The 24,824-nt window shown below is 40.0% G+C and overlaps 1 protein-coding gene across 2 annotated transcripts in view; it reads right to left on the bottom strand.

The window, feature by feature from the left end:
* The window catches only part of CHIC2 (cysteine rich hydrophobic domain 2), a 62,012-nt gene that overhangs the window by 29,629 nt on the left and 7,559 nt on the right, over window positions 1–24,824 (bottom strand). For both annotated transcript variants that reach the window (XM_028143808.2, XM_008140313.3), the window contains exon 2: window positions 92–146. In XM_028143808.2, coding sequence (XP_027999609.1) covers window positions 92–146 — 55 coding nt within the window. The remainder of the gene's footprint in view (window positions 1–91; window positions 147–24,824) is intronic.

Genomic DNA, 24,824 nt, shown 5'->3' with positions numbered 1-24,824 from the left:
GCATCATTATAAATCTTATTCCTAATTTGTTAGGAAAAGACTTTAATTTTGAGGTGTATAAATAATATCTAAATAATTAACAGACACTCACTTTTCCAGTTAATGAAGAAGGGAATTCTGATTCAAATTTGTTGCTCAGTCCAAATCTATTTTAAAAAGGAGAAAAATGTTATTGCATGTCATTGCTGCACAAAATATACCATTTAACTTAATCAAGGGTCAAGTAAATAGCAGCTTCATATACAGAATAACCACGGAAGATTGAGACACAAAAACATTCTAATCAACCATTTATGAAATGTAACAAGCAATTTAAGCAGCTGAATCAAAACTTTTGTATAATAAGAGGCTGTGAATAACTTGTTTGGGGTTATCTTTGTGAAACAAATATTATGTAATGAAAAACAACACAATGTTTAAATGTTCAAATTTGTCAAAATTATGAAGGTTCTTCCAACTAAGTAACAAAGCTAAAACCTCTATTAATTACTCTTTAGGTCAAGAATATTTGTTAACATTCAATATTAGCAGTAACATGTCTAAAGATGCAAACTGATTAGTTAACACTTTCTGAGATCTACACTATTACAGCCAGAGAATGCAAAAACACCTGGAACAATGTGGTAGCTGGCCTGGCTATTTAAGCTTTCAAATTTTAAGACATTTGCTATCCTTACCCGCAAAGAAATGAAACCTAAGTAGTGCATTTTAATATCCTTAAGTGTTTAAATGTCTGAAAAGATCATGAGAATTGACTGGGCACATGACTACTTCTTCACATGTTATTAGATAAAAATAAAATAAATATTAAGACACATTGGCAATAGCAGATCACCCTGGAAATAATATTGAGATTCTTCAATATGATCATTTTTGTTGGACCCTCATTTCATTGAGAGATAACTGACACATAAAATTATATTAATTTAAGGTGTACAACACAATGGTTTGATACATGTGTGTATTATTAAATGATTGCCAAGTGAATTTAGTTAATATCTATCACTTCACATAGTTACAAAAAAGTTTTTACCTATGATGAGAACCTTTAAGATTCACTGTCTTAACAATCTTTAAATAGATAATACTGTATGTAGGGTAGCTGGCGCTGGTAAGAGGGAACCGCTGAGATTCTGTATTAAACAGCTGGCTAGAGTAGGAATTTCTTATTCAACCATCTAGTAGAGCTGGACAGGGAAATCAAATGAATAAGATGAGCTGTGTGAAGGCAGTAAGGAATGATGGAGCCTAGCTGTGGGGAGGGGAAAAGAGAGGAAGGGAAAGGGAGAGAGATCAGATCCAGCGGATTAATGTCAATCTAGAAGGCAGACCCACTTTTGACAGACTGTATGATTTTCTTGTTCCAAGAGGAGGTGGAAAACCAGATTTCTATGCACTTTCCCATCTCTAAAACACTGTGCAAGTCAATTAAAAAACTTACGTGGGTCAGGCTGTGGTTTGTATCATGATCTAGACTTCCCTACCTGTGAACAGTGGGTTCTGAGACCATTTCTTTATCATCTTAAGTACTTTCATATACTATTTAATAGCAGCATTGAAATAACATTAATCTATCTTTAAAAATAATGGATACTATTTACAAAAAAAAATTACAACACAATTACCTAGGTCCAAGCCCAAGTTCTTTTCACACTAAACATAAACTGGCAACCATTATTGTTTAATGTAATTCTGGCACTAATGCCATTCTCTTTCTAAGATTGGACGATTGAGCTAAACCTATTTTCTGTCTATGTAGGGGCCTCAGAGCAATGTGATTCTACTGGAAAAAGCCTCCAGATAACCCTCTTCCAATCTTAAAGATCCTCCCAGGAGGAAGAGGTGTGAAGAGCTTGCTGATAGTTCTCAGTGAGGTCTCTACCATAATGTACTTCCTTTTCATCTATTCCCTTTAAGGAAACATTCAACAAATGTTTGCGTATTCAACCTTCTTAATATAAACTTCCTTCTCTTACATGATCTCCCTCAGTCTGGAGGTTTTCTCCTTCAATTGATAGTTTCCATTTCAACCAGGTTTATTATTGCAATTAATTAACCATCTCCTTCCAACTGGTCTTTGACATTTTCTAGAAAAGCAACAACCAGATACCTCCAAGTCTCCCAAAGAAAAAGGTCCTCCCTACATCCCCAGTGATTAAATATTTAAAGCAGAGAATACCTATAATTTGCTAGTTAATATGCTAAATTGGAGAGAGCAGTCTAGTATGAGTTTAAACCCTAATTTCCTTTCTTTCCAGAGCCTGGATACTTCGCTCATTGGATGAGTGGCTGAATGTTGATGCTTTGCCCAGGGAGTACTATGAGCTAACTGCCCTGCTGTTCCTGCAAGCAGAGCTTTAAGCCAGGCCAGTAGTTAGTTATTTTTACAAGTTAACAACTGGTAATTTCAAGAACATTCTTTTGGCACTCAGTTCCTATTCTCACACATTTTGTTAAGTTGTATCTTAAGAACAGATAGTAATTCTTCCTCTTCCTTCATCTCACCCCCAAAGTAATGTCCCAGGAAAGATGAACAGGAACATGATTCACACTAGAAGGGAGTGTTCAGCTTTTCCAGCAACCATTAATTCGGTTTGGTGCAGATAATTGTCCATTCTCCCTTGCTTGTGTTTCCACCAGCTAAACAAGAATACCTGAAAGAACGGTCAAGAAAATGCTGCTGTTGGTGGCCTTAGAGTCTCCCCAACAAATTCCAACAGCAATTTGCTTTCCCTTTTAAAAATTTCTAAACAAGAGAATATTCAAGTGATATACTTCATGACTACAGGAAGAATAGGCAATGATAATCAGGTACCCTTTCCTCATCTCCATTTGAAATATAGTACTCTGCTGCAGGGGTATTTAAATGTTTGGTGTCAGTACCTCTTTGCTTTTTTAAATTCTTGAGGACCTCAATGACCTTTGAAATTTATGTGGTTTACATTTATTGATATTTTGGATTAGACATTAGAATTAAGACATCGAAAACATTTTAAAATTTTAGTCATAAATTTTATATAGCCCATTATATGCTAACAAAAATAACACTTTTATGCAAAATACCTGTTTTTCAACACAAAAATCTTTAGTGAGAAAAGTATGTGACATTTTCACATATCTTTTTAACATTTGACAATGAAACACAGCTGGATTCTCACATCTCTTTCTGCATTCAATCTGTGATATGCTCTTTTGGTTGATGTTGATGAAGAAAATTGGGCCTCGCCAGATATGTCATTGAAAAATATATTTACTACACCAAAACCTAACAGATGGCATTCTCTTATGGTTTTGCAAGAAGGATGCTGAAAGTCTATCAATGAACTTTTTTTAAATTTAATAAATCTTTATTGTTCAGATTATTACAATAGTTTCTCCTTTTTTCCCCCCAAAGCTCCCCTCCACCCGGTTCCCACCCCACCCTCTGCCCTTACCTCCCCCACACTGTCCTCATCCATAGGTGTACAATTTTTATCCAGTCTCTTCCTGCACCCCCCCATACCCCTTTCCCCCTGAGAATTATGAGTCCACTCCCTTTCTATGCCCCTGATTCTATTATATTCACCAGTTTATTCTGTTCCTCAGATTTTCAATTCACTTGATTTTTGGGTTCACTTGTTGGTGGATATGTATTTGTTGTTCATAATTTTTACCTTTACTTTTTTTTCTTCTTCCTCTTCTTAAAGAATACCTTTTAGCATTTCATATAATACTGGTTTGGTGGTGATGAACTCCTTTAGCTTCTTCTTATCTGTGAAGCTCTTTATCTGACCTTCCATTCTGAATGATAGCTTTGCTGGGTAGAGTAATCTTGGTTGTAGGTTCTTGCTATTCATCACTTTGAATATTTCTTGCCATTCCTGTCTGGCATGCATAGTTTCTGTTGAGAAATCAGCTGACAATTGTATGGGTGCTCCCTTGTAGGTAATTAACTGTTTTTCTCTTGCTGCTTTTCAGATTCTCTCTTTGTCTTTTGCTCTTGGCATTTTAATTATGATGTGTCTTGGTGTGGTCCTCTTTGGATTCCTTTTGTTTGGAGTTCTCTGCGCTTCCTGGACTTGTAAGTCTATTTCTTTCACCAGGTTGGGGAAGTTTTCAGTCATTATTTCTTCAAATAGGTTTTCAGTATCTTGCTCTCTCTTCTTCTTCTGGCACCCCCATAATTTGGATGTTGGTACGCTTGAAGTTGTCCCTGAGGCTTCTTACACTATCTTCAACTTTTTGGATTCTTTTTTCTTTTCCAGTTGAGTGTTTTTGCTTCTTTGTATTTCAAATCTTTGACTTGATTCTTGCGTTTCTGAAGTCTGCTGTTGGGTCTCTGTATAATATTTTTTATTTCAGTCAGTGTATGTTTAATTTCTAGTTGGTCCTTTTTCATATCCTCAAGGGTCTGGCTAAATTTATCGGCCTTTTCTAGGAGATTCTTGAAAAACCTTATGACTGTGGTTTTTAATTCTATATCCAGTTGTTTATTTTCCTCCATTTCTTTCGATTGTGATCTGTTACTTTGTCTCCGCATTTTCGCTGCTTCCCTGAGTTGGTAGGGTAGCTCTGTGTGCTAGGTTTCCTATATGGCCCAGTGGGTCAGCCTCCCCAGTCACCTGAGGTAGACACTCTTGGTGCACAACTTTGTGGTCTGTGTGTACAGCCTTGTTGTAGTTAAGTCCTGATTGTTGTTGGTATCACTGGGAGGAATTGACCTCCAGTCCAATTGGCTATGTGTATCAGCTGTGTCTATGCCGGGAGACCTGTGCTGGATATAGCCTTATAGGACCAGACTTGCAAAACTGCAAAAGCCTCTGTGCTCAGCTTGGATAGGGCGGAGTCTCAGAGCTGCACAGAAGGTCTTGGCTTCCCGTCAGCCCTGCCCTTGCGCACGCGCCTTCAGACCTCTGCCTTCCGTGCTCCCCTGAGTTTCCGCCTGACAGTCCAGGTTCCCCCAGGCTCGCCTGGAATTGTGGTTCAGTGCAGTCGGAACTGGGGTTCAGTGCAGCCAGGAGCTTCTGACTCCCTTCCACTAGGGAGAGCTAGCAGCAACCTCAGCATTCAGTCATGCGCACACTCGCGTGCATGCCTCCAGACCCCTGCCCGCCATGGCTTCCTCTCCGAGTATCTGTGTGCCTTTCTCTCTACCTGACAGTCCAACCCCCCCTCCCCATGAGCCTGGGTCCATGGCGTTTCACTCAGAACTGGGGTTCAGTGCAGTTGGGGGCTTCCTTCCCTCTCCTGCCAGAGAGCTTTCCTGTGGTTCTGGGTGATGTCCGTTCTGTCTTTTAGTTGTAGTTTTGAAATTGTTGTGGGAGGTAGCAGATTAGGTGCTTCCCTATGCCGCCATCTTGGTTTCTCTCATCAATGAACTTTTAATACTGTGCTAAAATTTAAAATCTATTGGCATATATTTTGAATGAATTTTTTTTTTTACCCAGACCTGATTTTGTAGCTTCATTCGTCAAATGCTGACATACTTTATGATATAGGAATCATCACATTCATTAATATGATCACTGACCTCATCAGAAAGGTCTTTACATATGGGGAAGCTGTCCAGCTCACAGTGGCAGATACAAATTTTCCAAAATTCTAATTTTCCTCTGAAAAGTTGAAATTTTATTATTGACAACAAATACTACAAGTTGTTTTCCTTGAAATGACAGTCTTGCTTTATTTTTAAAAAAGGGGCGGGGGGGCTGAATGTTATCCAGCACTATATAAACAAAAGAAAAAAATAAGCTACCACCCATACCTTAAAAACTGACTTTAAACCATATTAATAGATGGCTTTTTCCCCCTAGATTTGAGTGTTACTAGTGGACATAAACAATGGCTATGAATTGTAATAGGTATCCTTGGTATATAAAAGCAATAAAGGCAGAAGGAAAAATACAGGGAAAAGTGGATGAAGAAAAGTAGAAGAAAAGAGAGAGATAATAAATAAATAAAAAGGAAGTTTGGATTGGCCAACTGCTACCAACAACTGTGTTACTTATTATCCAATATCTATTAATTACCAATCTCTTAGACGGTATGAAAGAAAATGACGTGCTATAACTACATCTATTATTATTGCCTAAAAGACCTTTTCTTGAATCATGAGTAAAATATTCATGACTGCCCTAGCTGATTTGGCTCAGTGGATAGAGCCTCGGCCTGTGGACTGAACGGTCCCAGGTTCGATTCCAGTCAAGGGCACATGCCTGGGTTGCAGGCTCGATCCCCAGTGGAGGGCGAGCAGGAGGCAGCCAATCAATGATTCTCTCTCATCACTGATGTTTCTATCTCTCCCTCTCCCTTCCTCTCTGAAATCAATCAAAATATATTTTTAAAAAAATACTCATGACCTTGGAATTGAAAAAATACATAACCTATTTTCAAAGGATGGCAATATGACAGAGATAAAATGCATTAAACTTAATCTATTTTACTCTTACCTAGTACAAGTTCACAAGTCTACTAGTATTCCCTGAAAAGAGAAGTCTTTGAAATCACAACTATTAAACACCTTTTATGTAACACTTCATGATTACAAGGTCCTACAAAAAAAGACTTATCTCACTTTTAAAAAATTTTTTTAAAGAAAGCATGCACAAGGCAACTTTTTTACTTTTATATAACTTGAGGTAATTTTGAAAGTTCATGCAATATACAGAGGTACTGTAACTTCATACCTAAATCTAAGTGTCATTTTGAAAGAGGCTTGTTTTACCCATATCCTACCTACTGCCATTTCACAGTCACCTGGTTCCTACAATCTGTAGCCATAACTCAAAGTGTAAGCCACTCCAATCTGATCCCCTGCACGTTCATCTACATCCAATTCAGAATCTCCTTTTCCTGATAGATACTTCCTCTTCCGAACTCCTTTTAATATTTAACCTGTTTTATCTCCTACCTAGTTACCTCCTTGTATCTCTTAAGTTTTTTCACTTTAACCAAAAATCTTATTGAAATGACACTTTCCTTAGAAATCCTCAATTATAGCTCATTCCCTGGAGTCCACCTTCCAGACTCTATCTTCCATGTTCCCATAATACTTGATTATATTCTCTCTTATACATCTTTATCATATTTTACTATAATTATGTTAACAAGCCTAACTTCCTACTCTGATAAACACTGAGTTGTTTATGGGTAGGTATGGTACTGAAATTATCTTTATACCTCAAATATCTGGCCCAATGTCAGACATAAATATTCAATATTTGCTGAATAAATCTATCAATTTTCAAACTAGAAAAAATGTCCAATTTCACTAATTCCTCATTGTAGTCTTCCACACCATTGTTTCTCTTCCTCTAATGCCCATGAATCCTGATTTATACCACATTGTTCCAAGTCTCAACTGTCATTTTCAGACTTCCAGGTCACTCCCTCTGTGCTGGGGGCACACAAGACGAACCTCAGGTTCAATGATTGATTAGGACTCACAGGATTCAGCATATAGTTGCACTCATAGCTAGATTTATTACAGCAAAAGGAAAAGACACATGGGATGATGGACACAGACTAGTGGGCAGGGGAGGAGGGCATGTACTGGGGGGTGGGGACAGCTGGGGGAGAGGTCAATGGGGGGAAAAGGAAACTTATGTAATACTTTTAACAATAAACAAATAAATAACAACAACAACAAAAATACATTACAGATAAAATAAAAGATACATTGGGGTGAAGTACAGAGAAAACCAGAAGCAAGCTTGCAAGAGTCTCTTCTCAGTGAAGACACTGAGGATGTGCTTAATTCCTCCACTACAGTAAGCCCTCAATTTTGTGGACCTATGTTTAACAAACTTCAGATTTAATGAACAAAATTTCTGATCCATATGTCATATGTGGAAATTAACACCCTGTTAATTTTTAAATTCTCTTAACAAGATTTGTTTATAATTAACAGGTTATTTTTTTGTTATTGCTTCACTATTATTTTTAACAAATGTTAGTGAATAGGTCATATGTTGGAAAAAACACTGTAGTAATTTCGCCAACATAAATATTACATAGTCTACATGTAAAATCCAAGAGTTATAAACAATGTTGGGTGAATGATTAGCACGTGATCACACCACATTTCACATGGTAATTGGTTCTGTCATGTGCTGTGACTTCTACAGCAGTTTCAACTCATGTAGACTGTTTCTAAGTGTGCTAAGCCACGCCCCAGCCATGTGCATCTGTTTACTCACTGTGACTAGTGAATGTACATTTATTAGTCCTATTCAGTATAAATTAAAAATTACAGTAATATACATAGAAAACTTTTCTGTGAAGTTAAACTTTTCATACATACTTAATTTTAATTACACAAACCTGTTTACATAAGTAAAAACACATAAACAAAAAAACCCACATAAACCAACTAATTTGTCAATTTTTTAACATACACATTCAGAAAACATACTTTATTATATATATAATGGGCTTTCAGCTTTAATGGACACCCCCTTGTCCGAATTAGTCCATTATATCAAGGTTTACTGTAAGTAGCTTTGACAATATGTATATAATATTGTCTACCCAGAAAGCTTATTACTCAGGGCTTTGGTCACATGGGCACCCTCTCCTTAGCATGTACCAAAATTCCAGACTCCCAGAATGAAACCAGGTGTTCAATATACACCACACTATACAGGTTAGGCATAGTGAGCCATTCTTATATAAATTCTGGGAATACTGAGAACTCTCCAAATTCCCAGACACAAGCCAAGAGCCAACACTGCAAGCAAGCCTTTCTAAGAATAGCAGTCTCAAGCCTGCTATGTTAAAACTCTTTCTGCCCACCTTCACACTCTAAGGACATAGACATCCATGTCAATTTTTGTTTCTACCATGACTCTCGTCTTCATTCTAATTAGTTCAATATTCAGCACCAGAACTAAGTGGTCATCTGACTTCACCTATTCTGAGGAAATGCACCTCTATTTAATTCAGCAACCTTTTCCACCATGAAATAGTCTGTATATTGTCATCACTTGGAACTGTATCTAAAATTCTGAACTGTAAAATTCCCCTCTTACCACTACCATCAATCATTTCATTTCTCCCACCCTTACCAAATTTGTTTCTTCATCTCTGGCTGTATCCTACTGCTTACTACTCCTCCTTGCTTTTCCACTCTATACCAGCTCCCTTATGACTCCCTATCTTCCTGTCTGCCAGAACTATACAATCGTTTTGACCATACTCCAACAAACACCCTTTATTTTCTGCATCTCTAGAATGTCTCATCAATCCAATTCAATTGAAATTTCTACTTTAATTCCCATTGCCTGGGGCTACAAGAGAAAAATCACATGTTATAAATATATTATCTAACTTCAGTTAGGTTAACATTATAATAACCTTTATTCATTCCTAATAAACTCCCTTTTCCATACTCCACAGTTGTTGTTTCTCTATTGCTCAACCTTATCCTCACAACTCACATTTTTTTGCAGATAACTATAGTCCTTAATTCCAATCAGAGAAAAAAAGACCATTGAACATAAACTACTTTGCCTCTCACCCTTTCATTTTTTAGATTTACCTATGTCTTCAGTATCTTTACCATCTTTCTGAATAGAGGCAAGCCAAAGCTAGCCATTTACTCCTAGTTGCAACTCCTCCAGTCTCCTCTGCAATCCACTGTATTTCTCCCTCTCTTCTGGCTCCTTATACATAGCCTACAAACCTGCATAAGTCTACCAAGCCTGAGAATCTGAACACCTATTTTCTTGTCCCTTAAATATATAATGGCAACCTTTTCTTTTCCTTCCTCATCCAATTTCCTGCAAGAGTCCTCTACATTCATTATCTTTATCTCACCTCCCATTCATTATTCAAACTACTAGTCAGGCTTAAAGCAACATTACTGATGAGTCTGCTCTCAACAACTGAAAACAGTTCTTTTCAGCAAGTTCCCCTTCATACACCATGCTTTCTCCTAGCAAAGAGCTTGAGTATCAGAGTGGGGAATGTCTTACAGACATAGAAAACAGCAGCTCCTTTGTTATGTGTTTCATTTCTGCTAAAGCCTTTTTTTTTAATTCTAGGTCAACCAAAGTAATACTGTCAGATAAAGTTTTATAAGACCATCTTATTTTATTAAATGGGTAAGAAAAACCACACTTCATGTTTCTTAATATTAACTACAAATGTTACTTTTAATGATTTTAATGTGGCATAAGTTACTTAGTTTTGATAATACTTAGTTCTATTTGGGGGGGGGTGTTTTTTAAGTTTGGCAAGATGTGGGGTTTGTTAGCAATGAAAATGAGATACATGTTTCAGGTTAACTTGACAGCATCATATCCATTATGCACCTTTAAGTTTAACATTTTTAAATCTGGTAAGAAGAATTTACTTTTTTAAAAAATATATATTTTATTGGTTTTTTACAGAGAGAAAGAGAGAGGGATAGAGAGCTAGAAACATCGATGAGAGAGAAACAACTATCAGCTGCCTCTTGCACACCCCCTACTGGGGATGTGCCAGCAACCAAGGTACATGCCCTTGACCAGAATCGAACCTGGGACCTTTCAGTCCACAGGCCGAAACTCTATCCACTGAGCCAAACCGGTTTTGGCAGAATTTACTTTTTTTTACATCAAAGTACAATTAGCCCTGGACAGAATTGGAAAGGCCAAGTTTCATCTTCAAAATGATGACTTGATAGGATTGAAAGAAGAGCAATGGGGTAGGAAGCTGAACTCCCTTCAAACCTAATAACCTAACATTAATCCAAAAGGCTGGAAGTAGCATTTAATTTTGAAAAATGTGATTCAAGGTGGCATCTTAATTCAGTTATCTCCAAAGACTAATTAGAAAAATAAAACAAAAAAGATTTTATGTTGGTAAGAAAATCTTAGGATGAAAAATATTATGTCCTGTCAGTGAAACTATAAATTATTAAAATCATTCCAATAATCAATTTGGCATTAATAGTATTTATACTGTTGTCATAGTTGATTTCCCTTTTAGGAATCTAACCTAAAAATAATCTGGAATGTAAATAAAAATATATGCATAAACAAGTTCCCTGAAATGATAGAGAAACAAACATCATGTTAATGTTAAGTAAATTATAGTATCTCAATATAACAGAGTATTAGACAATTATTAAAAATGTGGAAAGTACATATATTGTTAAATAAAAAGAAAACACAAAACCAGCCAGGTTTCAGGTTTGATGGATGTTTTTCTTTCTCTCTTCCTCCCTCTCCCCTCTTCTCTCACCTGGCTGGTTTGGCTCAGTGGTTGAGCATCCACCCGTGAACCAGGAGGTCATGGTTCGATTCCCAATCAGGGCACATGGCCAGGTTGCAGGTTGCAGGCTTGGTCCCTAGTAGGGAGCATGTAGGAGGCAGCTAATCGGTAATTCTCTCTCATCTTTGATGTTTCTTTCTCTCTCCCCTCTCCCTTCCTCTCTGAAATCAATTTCTCTCTCTCCCTCTCCCTTCCTCTCTGAAATCAATAAAAATATATTAAAAGATAAAATAAGCAAAACATATCCTCGGATGAGGATTAAAAAAAAAACTTACAAAATTATAGTCTTCAAGGATACAATTAGATAGTAGTCTATAAAGAATAGTCATGCCGAAACCGGTTTGGCTCAGTGGATAGAGCGTCGGCCTGCGGACTGAAAGGTCCCGGGTTCGATTCCGGTCAAGGGCATGTACCTTGGTTGCGGGCACATCGCCAGTAGGGGGTGTGCAGGAGGCAGCTGATCGATGTATCTCTATCATCGATGTTTCTGTCTATCCCTCTCTCTTCCTCTCTGTAAAAAATCAATAAAATATATTTAAAAAAAAAAAAAAAAAAGAATAGTCATACCCTTTGACCCAGAAACAATGGCACAGATATGTTATTGAAGAATCAAGTATTCTGCACTGTTATTTTGGTAAGGGAGTATTAAAGACATTTTACCTTATTTGTTTTCTTAAAGTAGAATGTTTTTTCAGCAGATGTATAGTAAGTAGTTGCTAAGTAAATACTTTAAATGTATTTTTATAGTATACATCACTTTTTTTTCTATTTGAATGTTTTACTTGATATTAACTAGGTATCCTATATAATAAAGAGGGGATATGCTAATTGACCATCACTCCATCACAAAGATGGCTGCACCACAGCTGAGGCCAAGTTCCCATAAGGAGCCTTAACAAGCAATAAGCAGGGACCTGAGGCTACACCCACACCCACACCCGCCCCCGCCCCCGTGGGGCTTGACAAGGGACCTCAGGCCACGCCCCCTGCCTTGGCATCAGGCTGGGGGAACCTCAGACTGCGGCCCCCGCTCCGGCACTAGGTCAGGGGACCTCAAGGTGTGCTTCCCATCCCGGTGCTGGGCTAGGGGACCTCAGGCTGTGCCCCCAACCAGGTGGGGCTTGACAGGGAACTTCAAGCCATGCCCCCCACCCCGGCACCAGGCTGGGGACCTCAGACCGCACCCCCCACCCAGCGGGGCTTGACGGGGGACCTCAGGCCACACACCCCCACCCCAGCACCAGGCCAGGGGACCTGAGGCTGCGCCCCCCTACCTGGCTGGGCTTGACAGGGGACTTCAAGGTGCACCCCCAGTGCTGGGTTGGGGGAACTCAGGCCGCGCTCCCCCCACCAGGTAGGGCTTGACAGGAGACTTCAGGTCGCGCCCCCCACTCCAGCACCAAGCTGGGGGACCTCAAACTGTACCCCCTGCTCGGCGGGGCTTGACGGGGGACCTGAGGCTGTGCCCCCCCTGCCTAGCTAGGCTTGGTAGGGGACCTCGGCCATGCCCCCCACACAGTGGGGCTTGGTAGGAGACCTCAGGCCATGCCCCCCACGCAGCAGGGCTTGATGGGGGACCTGAGGCTGCACCCCCTCCCGGTGCTGGGCTGGGGGACCTGAGGCTACGCACCCCTGCCTGGCATGGCTTGATGGGGGACCTCAGGCCATGCCCCCCACCCAGAGGGTCTTGATGGGGGACCTCAAGGCATGCCCCCCGCCCTGGGCTGGGCTGGGGGACCTCAGGCCAGACCCCCATCCTGGCACCAGGCCAGGGGACCTGAGGCTATGCCCCCTGCCCGGCAGGGCTTGACAAGGGTGGGACTGGCCGGGTCTGGATCTAGCCCAATTGGCGGGGGGGGGGGGGGGGGGGGGGGGAAGGCCAGGCCTGGGTCTCACGCAATTTTGAGGCACATGTGGGTGGGGGGGGCTTGACTCTGGATCCCGTGGTGCGCCCCAGACTCTGACAGGAGGAATATTTTCAGATACATTTTACTAATTTTCTTTAATCTCTGACACTTCTATTATAGAGAAAGGGCAAGTAGCAATATTAAATTATTTCCTCTAATTAATCCCCTTTTAATGTGCACGAATTTTGTGCACTGGGCCACTAGTTTTATTATAAGTAAACGGGAGTCTTGGGTTCACCAGTCAATAGTTTACTGAATGTATTTCAACCTTTTCTGTAGCTCAAGCCCAGTCCTTTTTACTTGCATTTTTATTTCTTCTACTAGAGGCCCGATGCATGAAAATTCATGCACTGGAGGGGGGGGTCCCTCAGCCCGGCCTCCTTCCTCTCACAGTCCAGGAGGCCTCAGGCGAGAGGCGACCTGGTGATCAGGGGAAGGCGACGTCCCATCACACCTCTGCTGCTGCCACTGCCAGCAGCACAAGCCTCTGCCAGCCCTGGTTACCTGAGCCTCGGGCAGCCCTGGGCAGCTGGGCAGCTGCCATCCGAGGCTTGCCTGCACCTTGGGCCGACCCTGGGTGGCTGGGGGGGTGCTGAGGGGACTGGGGGACTCAGAAGGCAGGCGTGTGGAGCAGCCGGGCCCACCTTGGGGCAGGCCCAGCCTTGTCGTGCGCCTGCCGCCCGATGGGGCTGAGGGGACTGGGCACCACCATCTTGTGGCTGTGGGCGCCGCCATCTCTGAGGGCAGGGTAGTCAATTAGCATATTCCCTCCTTATTGGCTGTGGGGTGTCAACAACTTTGTGATGGCGTGAGGGTCAATTAGCATATTTCCTCTTTATTAGATAGGATGTTCCTTGTATGCCTCATATTATTGATGTTAGAATTCACTAATGCATCATTATTTTGAATTAAAATATATTTTGAATTAATGGTGAGTTTTGCCTTTTAAATGCAGAACTGTCAAGAATCTGACTGTTTCAATGTGTTTTGTTCTGTGATTATTTTTCTCACCTTCTAAATTTTGATGTTATTTTAACAGTGGGCTTTAAAACAATAGAAATGTATTACAGTTGTATTAAATTAATCATAATAAATCAATATGAAAGAATATTATACAGTTCAAAACAATGTGTAGTATAGAATAACTGTTACTCTGAGTGCCTGACTAGCAGCTAGCTCCCTATGCTCTAGCAAATTAAAACACAAATGGGCATCTGCTCTAAGAACAGCTAATCCCTGGGCTGGCTAGCAGCATATGGGATGGCAGGTTCAACAGACCTACCCAACTTGCACATTAGCTAACTCAATCTGACACTCTTTCTTGAGTTATCTGAAAGTAAGAGACAATTGTTGGTAACATAAAATTTAACTGAAGCCAAGATACTGTAAAGCCACAAATAAGTAGCAATTAAGATTAAGCTGAAGCCAACAGTAAGCAGAAACTATGAGATAGAGGGAAAAAGTGCTCTGCCAGTTTATGTTGCAACAGCAGAAGCTAAAATTGAAAGTCAGGTAAGTCACCGTGACAGACTACTAGACCAGGGAGCAAAGGACACGCACTGCCGAGAAAAATGACAAATAATTTCATCACCAGAGCTGTACTATATCCCAAACAATAATATTCCAGTCACCTTGAAGCCTGGATGACAAAGCTTCCTGTTTTCCTTAGTCTCCATGAATTCTTACAATAAACTTCCACTGCTTAAGGCCCCTTGGTAGTTCTATTGTTTGAAATCTAATAGACCCTAATATTTCATACTTTTAAAGAACCCATAATAATACTGGCATATATTCCCAAAATGTTAAACAGAAAATGTAGAATACAAAATACCTTATAAGCATGGTCTCAATTATTTTAATATTTATATACACAGAGAAAAACAGAAAAAGTTAATCCATTAAAATGTTAACAGTGGTTAACCCTAGCCAATATTATGGGTGATACTGCATTTTTAACATTTTCATATTTTCTATAATAGCATATATTATTATTTTAAGATAAAGATTTCTAGGGGAAAAATTAAATAAGGACTAGGAATGAATACACTAATATATTAAATGTTGCCTCTTGGTGATTATAGATGGTTTATTTTCTGCTTCACTGGGAAGTACTACCTCCAAATTTTTAAATAATCATTATGTTTTTCATTATAATTAGGAAAAAAATTAAACCTGAAGGAAAGATAGAAAATTAAAGGGTCTTTATTTTTAGTTTTAAGTCAGATTAAGGAAATATGTGTGCACAGTGGAACCTCGGTTCTTGAACTTAATTCATTCCAGAAGGCTGTTCAAAAACCAAATCTTTTTTGTTTTGTTTTTATTGTTAATCCTCATCCAAGGATATTTTTCCCACTGATTTTTTATAGAGTGGAAGGAAGGGGAGAGAGAGAAACATCAATGTGTGAGAGATACATCCACTGGTTGCCTCCACACAGAGGATCGAACCTGCAACCCAGGTACATGCCCACGACCCTTCAGTGTACAGGCCAATGCTCTAACCACTGAACACACTAGCCAGGGCCCAGATTATTTTTTCCCATTAGAAATACTGTAAATTGAATTAATCTGTTCCAGACCCCCAAATGAATCCGTTTTAACCCTTCTTATATACAGTATATGTCTAATGTACTATTTAATCTCTAAACACTTTAAAAACAAAAAGGACATGAAATGTAAATGAAAATTTAATAAAAAAAGAAATGTACAGTAAAAATATTTAATAATGATAAGCAGCAACAAAAGCAAAAATCATGAAAATATTGACAGCACAATTTCCTGAGATGTTAACATGAAGTTTAGTAGTAACCTGATTCATACTTGAGCATTCTCTGACGCATGACTGGTCATACAGGTATCAGCATTAAAGGGTTGTCAGGTTGAGAAGCGAACTATTTGAGACATTATAGATGGAGACATTCTAGAACAGAGGTTTCACTGTAATTGACATGTCTAGGTTTCAAGATAATTCTACTTGTTCTAAAGTATATTTTAGAGGTGTGTTAATTTTACCTCTTCATTTCTAAATTTATCTTTATTGTTTAAAGTATTATAGATGCCCCCCTTTTCCCCCCATTAGCTGCCTCCTCCCTCCTCCTGTCCCCCCTCCCCCAGGCCTTCACCACACTATTGTCTGTGTCCATGGGTTATGCATAGTTCTTTGGCTAATCTCTTCCTGCCTCCCCCACTTCCCTCTGAGATTGGTAAGGATTTTTAAAGTTTATTTAAATATATATTAAGTATATTGTAAAGAATTTAGAAATTAAAGAGAAAAAATTCTAATTCCACAACAGTAGAATCTCAGAATCTGAGAGCTAAAAAGGGTCTTTAGTCTGAATATTGCATTTTAGATGAAGAAATTGATGCATAATAGGCAAGTAACTTGGGTTTCATACTAATATGTAGGATCGAGGCTAGAGCTTTACTCTCTTGAATCCAATAAAGCTCAGGGCAATTTCTACTATAAAACAATGCCTCTAATAACTTTCTTTGTAAGCATAGAAAATGTTTATCTCCTTGAACTAGAAACTTTACAGAGAAAATTTCTGAGAATTGAAGGAAAAAACTTTCTCCATCAAACAGAAATTATAAAATTTAGACTAATACATAACAAATACTAGGTGTACTGGTTAATAATGGCAGATTTTGTAATCAAAGAAAACATGATAATTTCAAGAGAAACATCAAAAGTGCTTTATTCAAAGTAATGTCCATCACTAGCTACACATGCCCCCATCTTTCAGGTAATTTGTGGATATCATCCCAATAGAACTTTTCTTATTTTGAGGCAAACCATTCAGAGACCCAATTTTCCACTTCTTCATATGTTCTGAAGTGCTGCTCAGAAAGTCATGTGCCATCGATAGGAATAAATGGTAATTTGAAGGAGCAAGTTCTGGTGAATACAACGGTGGGTTAATACTTCCCAGGCAAGATCTTTTAACGTGTCTTTAACTGGATTTGAAGTGTGTGATGGTGCGTCATCATGAAGCAAAATTACTTTGCCGTGTATTCTGGCACATTCTGGTCATTTCACGATCAAAACGTGGTTCAAGATGATTATTTGTTGTCGGTAGCAATCAGTATTAACGGTTTCACCTCGTTTCAGAAGCTCATAATACACCACACCTTCCTGATCCCACCAAACGCAGAGCACTATCTTCTTTCCGAAGCAATTTGGCCTTGCAGTCGATGTTGATGGTTGACCTGGATCAACCCATAATTTTGTGCATTTGGGATTCTCAAAATAAATCCATTTTCATCACCAGTCACAATTCGATGCAAAAAAGACTTTCTTTCGTGCCGTTGAAGCAACATTTAACTGATGACTTTTCAGTTTTCTATTTGTCTTTCGTTCAGTTGATGTGGCACCCATTTTCCTTCCTTTAAAATCTTTCCCATTGCTTGTAAATGATCGGAAATTGTTTGCTGAGCAACGTTTAAATCTTTCTGCAAGTTGTTTTTGAGTTTGACATGCATCTTTATCCAATAATGCTTGTAACTGTTGGTCTTCAAACTTTTTCGGTTGACCTAGACCAGTGATGGGCAACCTTTTGAGCTTGGTGTGTCAAACTTCGCCAAAAAACTGAGCATAACTTGGGTAGTGTGTTACTTTGAGGAAAAAAACATTATTTCACAAATGTTTCATCCTCGGCATGCGGCTGCCTCTGCGGCCGCGTGTCATCAGAAATGGCTACGCGTGTCAGTGCTGACACACGTGTCATAGGTTCGCCATCACTGAGTCCTAGACATTGTCTTTCACATTGAAATCATCACTTTTAAAGCGTTTAAACCAGTGTGCACAAGTATCTTGAGGTAGATGGAGCATGTTCACCATAAGCTTCCCAAAGTATACAATAACTTTTTCTTCAGAATAAAGTAATGAATTAAAACTTCCCGCAAATGCTTTTTTGGCACCAAATTTGACATTTTTAAGCATAAAAATATCTATGATGTTAACACCTTCGGCAAATTTCACATATGAAGTTTTGAAGCTTGTTGTCAATACAACCAAATAGCATACATATCAAATCGCATATATATCAACATATGTGTAATTCCATCTATTGAAAAAAATCCGCATTAACCAGTACACCTAGTACATTGTCATATGGATCTAGAAAAAAATATTTTTGAGCTTTTCACATTTGTACCTGAAATCCCAAAATACATAGGATTTTGTTATAAATGTGTTGACAAATAATACAGAGCACATGAGTTTGTTGCTTTCAGTCCTTGAATTTTTTTAAAAAGCAATTAAGCAAACATTCTGGAGGCAGACTATCTGGAATGTAATTTTGACACTGCCATTCACTAGATGTGTCACTTTGAGCAAGTTAGCTACCTTTTCTGAGCCTCAGTTTCCCTATTTATACACCAGGGATAACACCTGGCCTAAGTCATTAAATGAGTTCATATACATAAAGCACCAACAGTGCATGGCATAAACCCTCACTATATATATAAAAGGCTAATATGCTAAGTGTCCTTCTGCCCGTCCCACCGGTAGCTATGATGCGCACTGACCACCAGGGAGCAGACGCTCAATGCAGGAGCTGCTAAGAAGCAGTGATTTGGCAGCAGAGGTTCTCAGGGAACGCACCCCGAAACCAGAGAGGAGGGAGCTCGATTCCTCACAGAGCCACGTGATTCCACCACTGGACATGGGTAATGTTGTTGCTGGGGCACTGTTGGTCCAAATCTGGTTATTGCACACTTGCATTTGTGTTCCACACTCTGTACGATAGCAACTTTGCAGAGTGCCCTCTCGCACTCCCACTCCAGGACCTCTTTGGGGATGTTGGAGAGCCGGTTTCGGCCTGATTCCTGCAGGCCAGGCTGAGGAACCCCACCTGTCAGAGGGACCCCGCTCACTCCGCAGATGCCAGAGAGGGACCATGAAATGTTGGCTCCAGGGCATGTCTGTCCCGTCTTGCCCAGTCCACCCTGCCAGCCACCTTCTAATTAATTTCCTTTCAATGTGCACGAATCCATGCACCGGGTCACTAGTATGTTATAACTGCTTTTATAACATAACATAAATGTTTGCTGTGTTTTTATTATGGTTATTATACTTCTAATAAAGTGGCCAATATCATTTAATATCCACTATAGATAACTTGATAAATTAGAGAATGTCCAGATCTCAGTGACTTCATAAATACCATCTTCAAGTAATTTAGCAAACAGAATAGCCAATGATCATATTGGCTAATGATAACTGTCAAAGATTTTTCCAACTTTTTGCCAACCTCTTCAAGGTCAGGGGGTAGTGTACAGGAAATAAGGTACACAAAGAGGTGCTGGGTTCAGGAAAGCCAGGCAATAATAAAGCATTAGTAGCAAATATGGGCAAGCAGCGTGGGTCAGGAATCCAGGCAGGTGAAACCAAGGTTGAAAAGCACAAAGCAATTACTGTGGTGAGATGAAAGAGCAGCACAAAGGAGAGACAGCATGCTCAAATTCTAATCCTGGTTCAGATATCAACTAGGTACATTGTTTTAGGAGAGCAAATCTCCTTTGTGGTTTTATTTGCCTCAGGTAAAACAACTGGCCTATTAGGGTCATGGACAGCCCAAAGGTCAAATACTATCCCCAAGTTCTCAAGAAAACATTAGCAAGGGTTTACTGGATTGACATTTTATAGGTGGACAGCTGCTGTAAAGCAGGAAGAAGGTTTTAAAACTTTATTCTTGTCAAAAAAAAATTGAGTTTTTCTCTTCACAAATCTGTGCCCTTTATCAAGTCCAGTACACTCATGTTCTCACAGATGAAGCACTATGAAAAAAGAAAAAGGTAGCAGAGAATAAGGAGTAGGTAAACTTTAATTTTAAAAAGAGAGGCGGGTAGGACTCATTAAGAATATAACTGAAAGATTTAAAGAAGATAAAGGAGCTGGCATTGGATATCTGATGGGAATATTCCAGAAAGGAAGTGCAAAAGCCCAAAGCTGGGGTGTGCCTGGAATAATTCAGGGAATGAAAAGGAGGCTAGTATGGCTAGAGTCCAGTAAACAAATGAAGGAATAGTAGAAAAGAAATAAGAGAAGTAATCATGGTCCAGATCAGTTAGGGTCTTATAGGCCACTAAAAGGGACTTTTAACTCTGAAGAGGGGGAGCCTTGGGGAGGCTTAATACAGAATAGACATGATCTGATCTATATTTTTAAAGGATCATTGTGGCAAATGTATTGCAAAGGTTGAGAAAAGGTAGAAGCAGGGAGAAGAAAAGTATTAAGTGTGAGGCACAAAAGAGACAATGACAAGTCACAGCATCAGTAGAGATGGTAAAAAGTAGTTGAATTTTGAATATATTTTGAAGATAGTCAATGGATTAATTTCTTTATAGACTAAATACAATTAAAGGGAAAGAGGGGTCATCAAGGATGTGTTAAATATTTTTTAATCTAAGCAAGCAGGATGCCAGATCTGCCATCAACTAAGAATGGGAAGGCTGCAGGGGAAACTGATTTCAGGGGGGGGAGGGGAGGGAGTTATTATGAATTCAGTTGTGGATATTTAGGATTCTGAGACATTCAACCTATACAAACCCATAAACTCACAAAATTTTATCTTTCTATATAGATGACAAGACCTATCCTAATAAAAAAAAGTAATATGCAAATTGACCATCACTCCAACACAAGATGGCTGCCCCCATGTGGACACAAGATGGCTGCCACAAGATGATCAGCAGGGGAGGGCAGTTGGGAGGGACCAGGCCTGCAAGGGAGGGCAGTTGGGGGCAATCAAGCCTGCAGGGGAGGGCAGTTAGGGGTGACCAGGCCAGCAGAGGAGGGAAGTTGGCGGCAACCGGGCCTGCAGGGGAGGGCAGTTGGGGGGGACCCAGGCCTGCAGAGGAGAGCAATTGGGGGGACTAGGCCTGCAGGGGAGGGCAGTTGGGGGGACCAGGCCTGCAGGGGAGGGCAGTTAGAGGTGACCAGGCCTGCAGGAGAGGGCAGTTAGGGGTGACCATGCCTGCAGGGGAGGGCAGTTAGGGGTGGCCAGACCTGCAGGGGAGGGCAGTTAGGGGCAATCAGGCTGGAAGGGGAGCAGTTAGGCATCAATCAGGTTGGCAGGGGAGTGGTTAGCAGGTGATCAGGCTGGCAGGCAGAAGTGGTTAGTGGCAATCAGGAAGGCAGGCAGGCGAGCAGTTGGGAGCCAGCAGTCCCGGATTGTGAAAGGGATGTCCCAGGTTGGAGAGGGTGCAGGCTGGGCTGAGGGACACACACACCCATGCACAAATTTCGTGCACCAGGCCTCTAGTGAACATATAAACTAGAAATTTCAGATTCACACTGAACACATGGGTTTTACACATGGCAACAGCACTTGTTTCCTAATGTTGAACTCTGAGCTCAGTGGAATCAGCTTGTTACCTATTTTGGAAGATGAAGTTATAACTAGAATTAAAATTCTTTAAACATAAAAATCATGCTTTAAATGAATCTGGCTGCCTTGATATACATCTGAATATCAATGTAGCTCAAGAAGGAAGAGCTATAACTGAAAGTGTACTATGTTTATCCAGAAGATATAGAACCCCTAGAGTTGGAGACATACACATTAGTCTCAGAATAAGTGAAAAAATTTTAACTGTGTGAAAAAATTCTGAATGTTTGGGTTCATATGGCTCTGTGAAAGTACATGGACTAATGAAATCAAAGACTTAATTTAAATCATGTAGTACATTCACACTATCATAAATCTCATCATTATACAGTTCTATAACATACTAGCATTAGTTTTACTAATATTCAATTAAAATTATATTTTCAAGTATTGATAGATTACATATGTTGCTAAACAGTGAAGTTATATAAATGAATACTGATTAAACTTCATGGTATTAACTTCTGATAATATAAGGATTCAACTAATCCAACTCAACTATTTTTTTTTCAAACAGTTGACATTTAATATTATTTTACTAGAGGCCCGGTGCACGAAATTCATGCACGGAGGGGGGTTGTCCCTCAGCCCAGCCTGTACCCTCTCCAATCTGGGACCCCTCGAGGGATGTCCGACTGCCCGTTTAGGCCCGATCCCACTGGGGATCACAATCCAGGACTGCTGGCTCCCAACTGCTTGCTTGCCTGCCTGCCTTCCTGATTGCCCCTAACTGCTTCTGCCTGCCAGCCTGATCACCCCCTAACCACTCTGCTGCCAGCCTGTTTGCCCCCAACTTCCCTCCTCTGCCGGCCTGATCACTCCTAACTGCCCTCTCCTGCAGGCTTGATCACCTCCAACTGCCCTCCCTTGCAGGCCTGGTCCCTCTCAACTGCCCTCCCTTGCAGGCTGGGTGCCTCCCAACTGCCCTCTCCTGCTGGCCATCTTGTGGTGGCCATCTTGTGTCACCATGGGGGCAGGATCTTTGACCACATGGGGGCAGCTATATTGTGTTGCAGTGATAATCAATCTGCATATTACTCTTTTATTAGATAGGATAGAGGCCTGGTATAGGGGTGGGGGCCAGCTGGTTTGACCTGAAGGGTGTCCCTGATCAGGGTGAGGTTCCCTTGGGGCGTGGGGCGGCCTGAGCGAGGGGCCTGTGGTGGTTTGCAGGCCAGCCACGCCCCCTGGCAACCCAAGCGGAGGCCCTGGTATCTGGAATTTATTTTCCTTCTACAATTGAAACTTTGTAGCCTGGAACGGAGCCAAGCCTGGGGCTCCCTCCGCGGCCGGCAGCCATTTCTGTTGGGGTTATAATTGAAACTTTGTAGCCTTAAGCGGGTGGGCCCGGCCAGGGTGTGCGGAAAGCTTTGCTTCCCCTGTTGCCGGGAGCAACCCTGGCCTGCTCTCTCAAGCTCCATTCTGCCGCCATTTGTTTGAATTTGTTTACCTTCTATAATTGAAACATTGTAGCTTGAGTGGAGGCTTAGGCCTGGCAAGGGCAGGCAGAAAGCTTGGCTTCCTCTGTTACCTAGGAAACCTTGCTCTCTGTGGCTGTAGCCATCTTGGTTGTGTTAATTTGCATACTCGCTCTGATTGGGTGGTGGGCGTGGCTTGTGGTGTGTCAGATGTATGGTCAATTTGCATATTTATCTATTATTAGATAGGATATTATTTTCTGGTATACAGCATAGTGGTTAAACAATTATATAATTTACAAAGTGATCCCTCTGATATTTTAAGTACCCACCTGGCACCATACATAGTTATTACAATATTAATGGCTATATTCCCTATGCTGTACTTTACATTCCTGTGACGATTTTGTAACTACCAATCTTTACTTCCTTTCACCCAGGCCCCCAACCCCACTTCCCTCTGGCAACCATCAGATTGTTGTCTGCATCTATGAGTCTGTTTCTCTTTTGTTTGTCTCTTCATTCTTTAGATTCCACAGTAAGTGAAATCATGTGGTGTTTGTCTTTCTCTGACTGACTTATTTTAATTAGTATAATACCCACTAGATCTATCCATGTTGTCACAAATGGAATGATTTCATACTTTTTTATGGTCAAGTAATATTCCACTATATATTTGTACAACTTTTTTATCCACTTGTGTACTAATAGACACTTGGGCCAACTCAATTACTTTAAATCACTCTGGTTTCTCTTCAGATCGCATAAATCTTTCGCCTTTTAAATCACACGTACCTGACCACCTCAAAAAAAAAAAAAAGACTTTGTGTACCTAATTTATACATATTTTAGAATATTCTTTAAACTTACATAAATCTTATGATCTATACAATGATGATAAATTATGTTCATTTAAGAATATATGGTTGAACTGGTTTATAGTATAAACTACCAAAAATATAAATTTAAAGTTTATAATTGAATAGTTTAGAAAGGGCAGAGAAAAAAGGCTGAGTACATAGGAACTCCTTCACTGAACTAACCAAGAACTCTACTAGTATTGTATCTACAATGCAAAATCAAAGAGAATAAACAAGGGCCTCTTGCAGGAAGCATATATTTATATGCATGCTTATCAAATTAAATATGCACACATTCACTTCTTATCAATCCAAAAACAATGATAAGTTACTCCAAAGTCCAACCAACATTACCCTAAATAAACTTCATTTCCTACTAGGTGGTAGGATGGAAAAAGGCTTAAGGGAAAAAATAATTTTTTCCAAGACTTTGTGAGAAAATTTTAGCCCTTATATACAAAATTCAGTTTTAAGTGTAAAGATGTAAAAAACAGTATTTTCCTCCAATCTAATCAACAGATCATTGTCAAACACCACACATCTTGTAGCTAAAGGATTCCACTTTACAAAGTTCCTCACTCCAAAATCTATGATCTTGTGGGAAAGCCCCTCTACACTTCTGACACATGCAGTTCTCTTGGCCTACTAGCTGCCCTGTGGCAGCAGAACAGGAAATGCAGGTATGTCATCAAGACAGTCTTCAATCAACAGTAAGGGCAGCCACAGTTCTTTGACCTCAACCTCCACAAAGTCAAAACAAAACAAAAATAAAACAAACAAACAAACAAACAAAAAACACAACTAATGAATGAGATGGCAAAAGTGGCCACTCCACTGCTACGTTTTTTCACACATCATAGGGAAGTTGTGAAATTTGATGGCTTATAGAACTGTAATACCTCCTTAATGTAAAGACCATCACCCAACACATAGTCACTATCATGTCTCATCTAGATTGTTCGAATAGCCCTACTCTCCTTAGTTTCAGTCTAATCCCTCTATAACCTTTTCTGGCCC

The sequence above is a fragment of the Eptesicus fuscus genome, chromosome 2 (assembly GCF_027574615.1).
Source record: "Eptesicus fuscus isolate TK198812 chromosome 2, DD_ASM_mEF_20220401, whole genome shotgun sequence".
Lineage (NCBI taxonomy): Eukaryota > Metazoa > Chordata > Mammalia > Chiroptera > Vespertilionidae > Eptesicus > Eptesicus fuscus.
The sequence above is the reverse complement of the archived record's forward strand: the minus strand, read 5'-3'. Positions and strand labels throughout refer to the sequence as shown.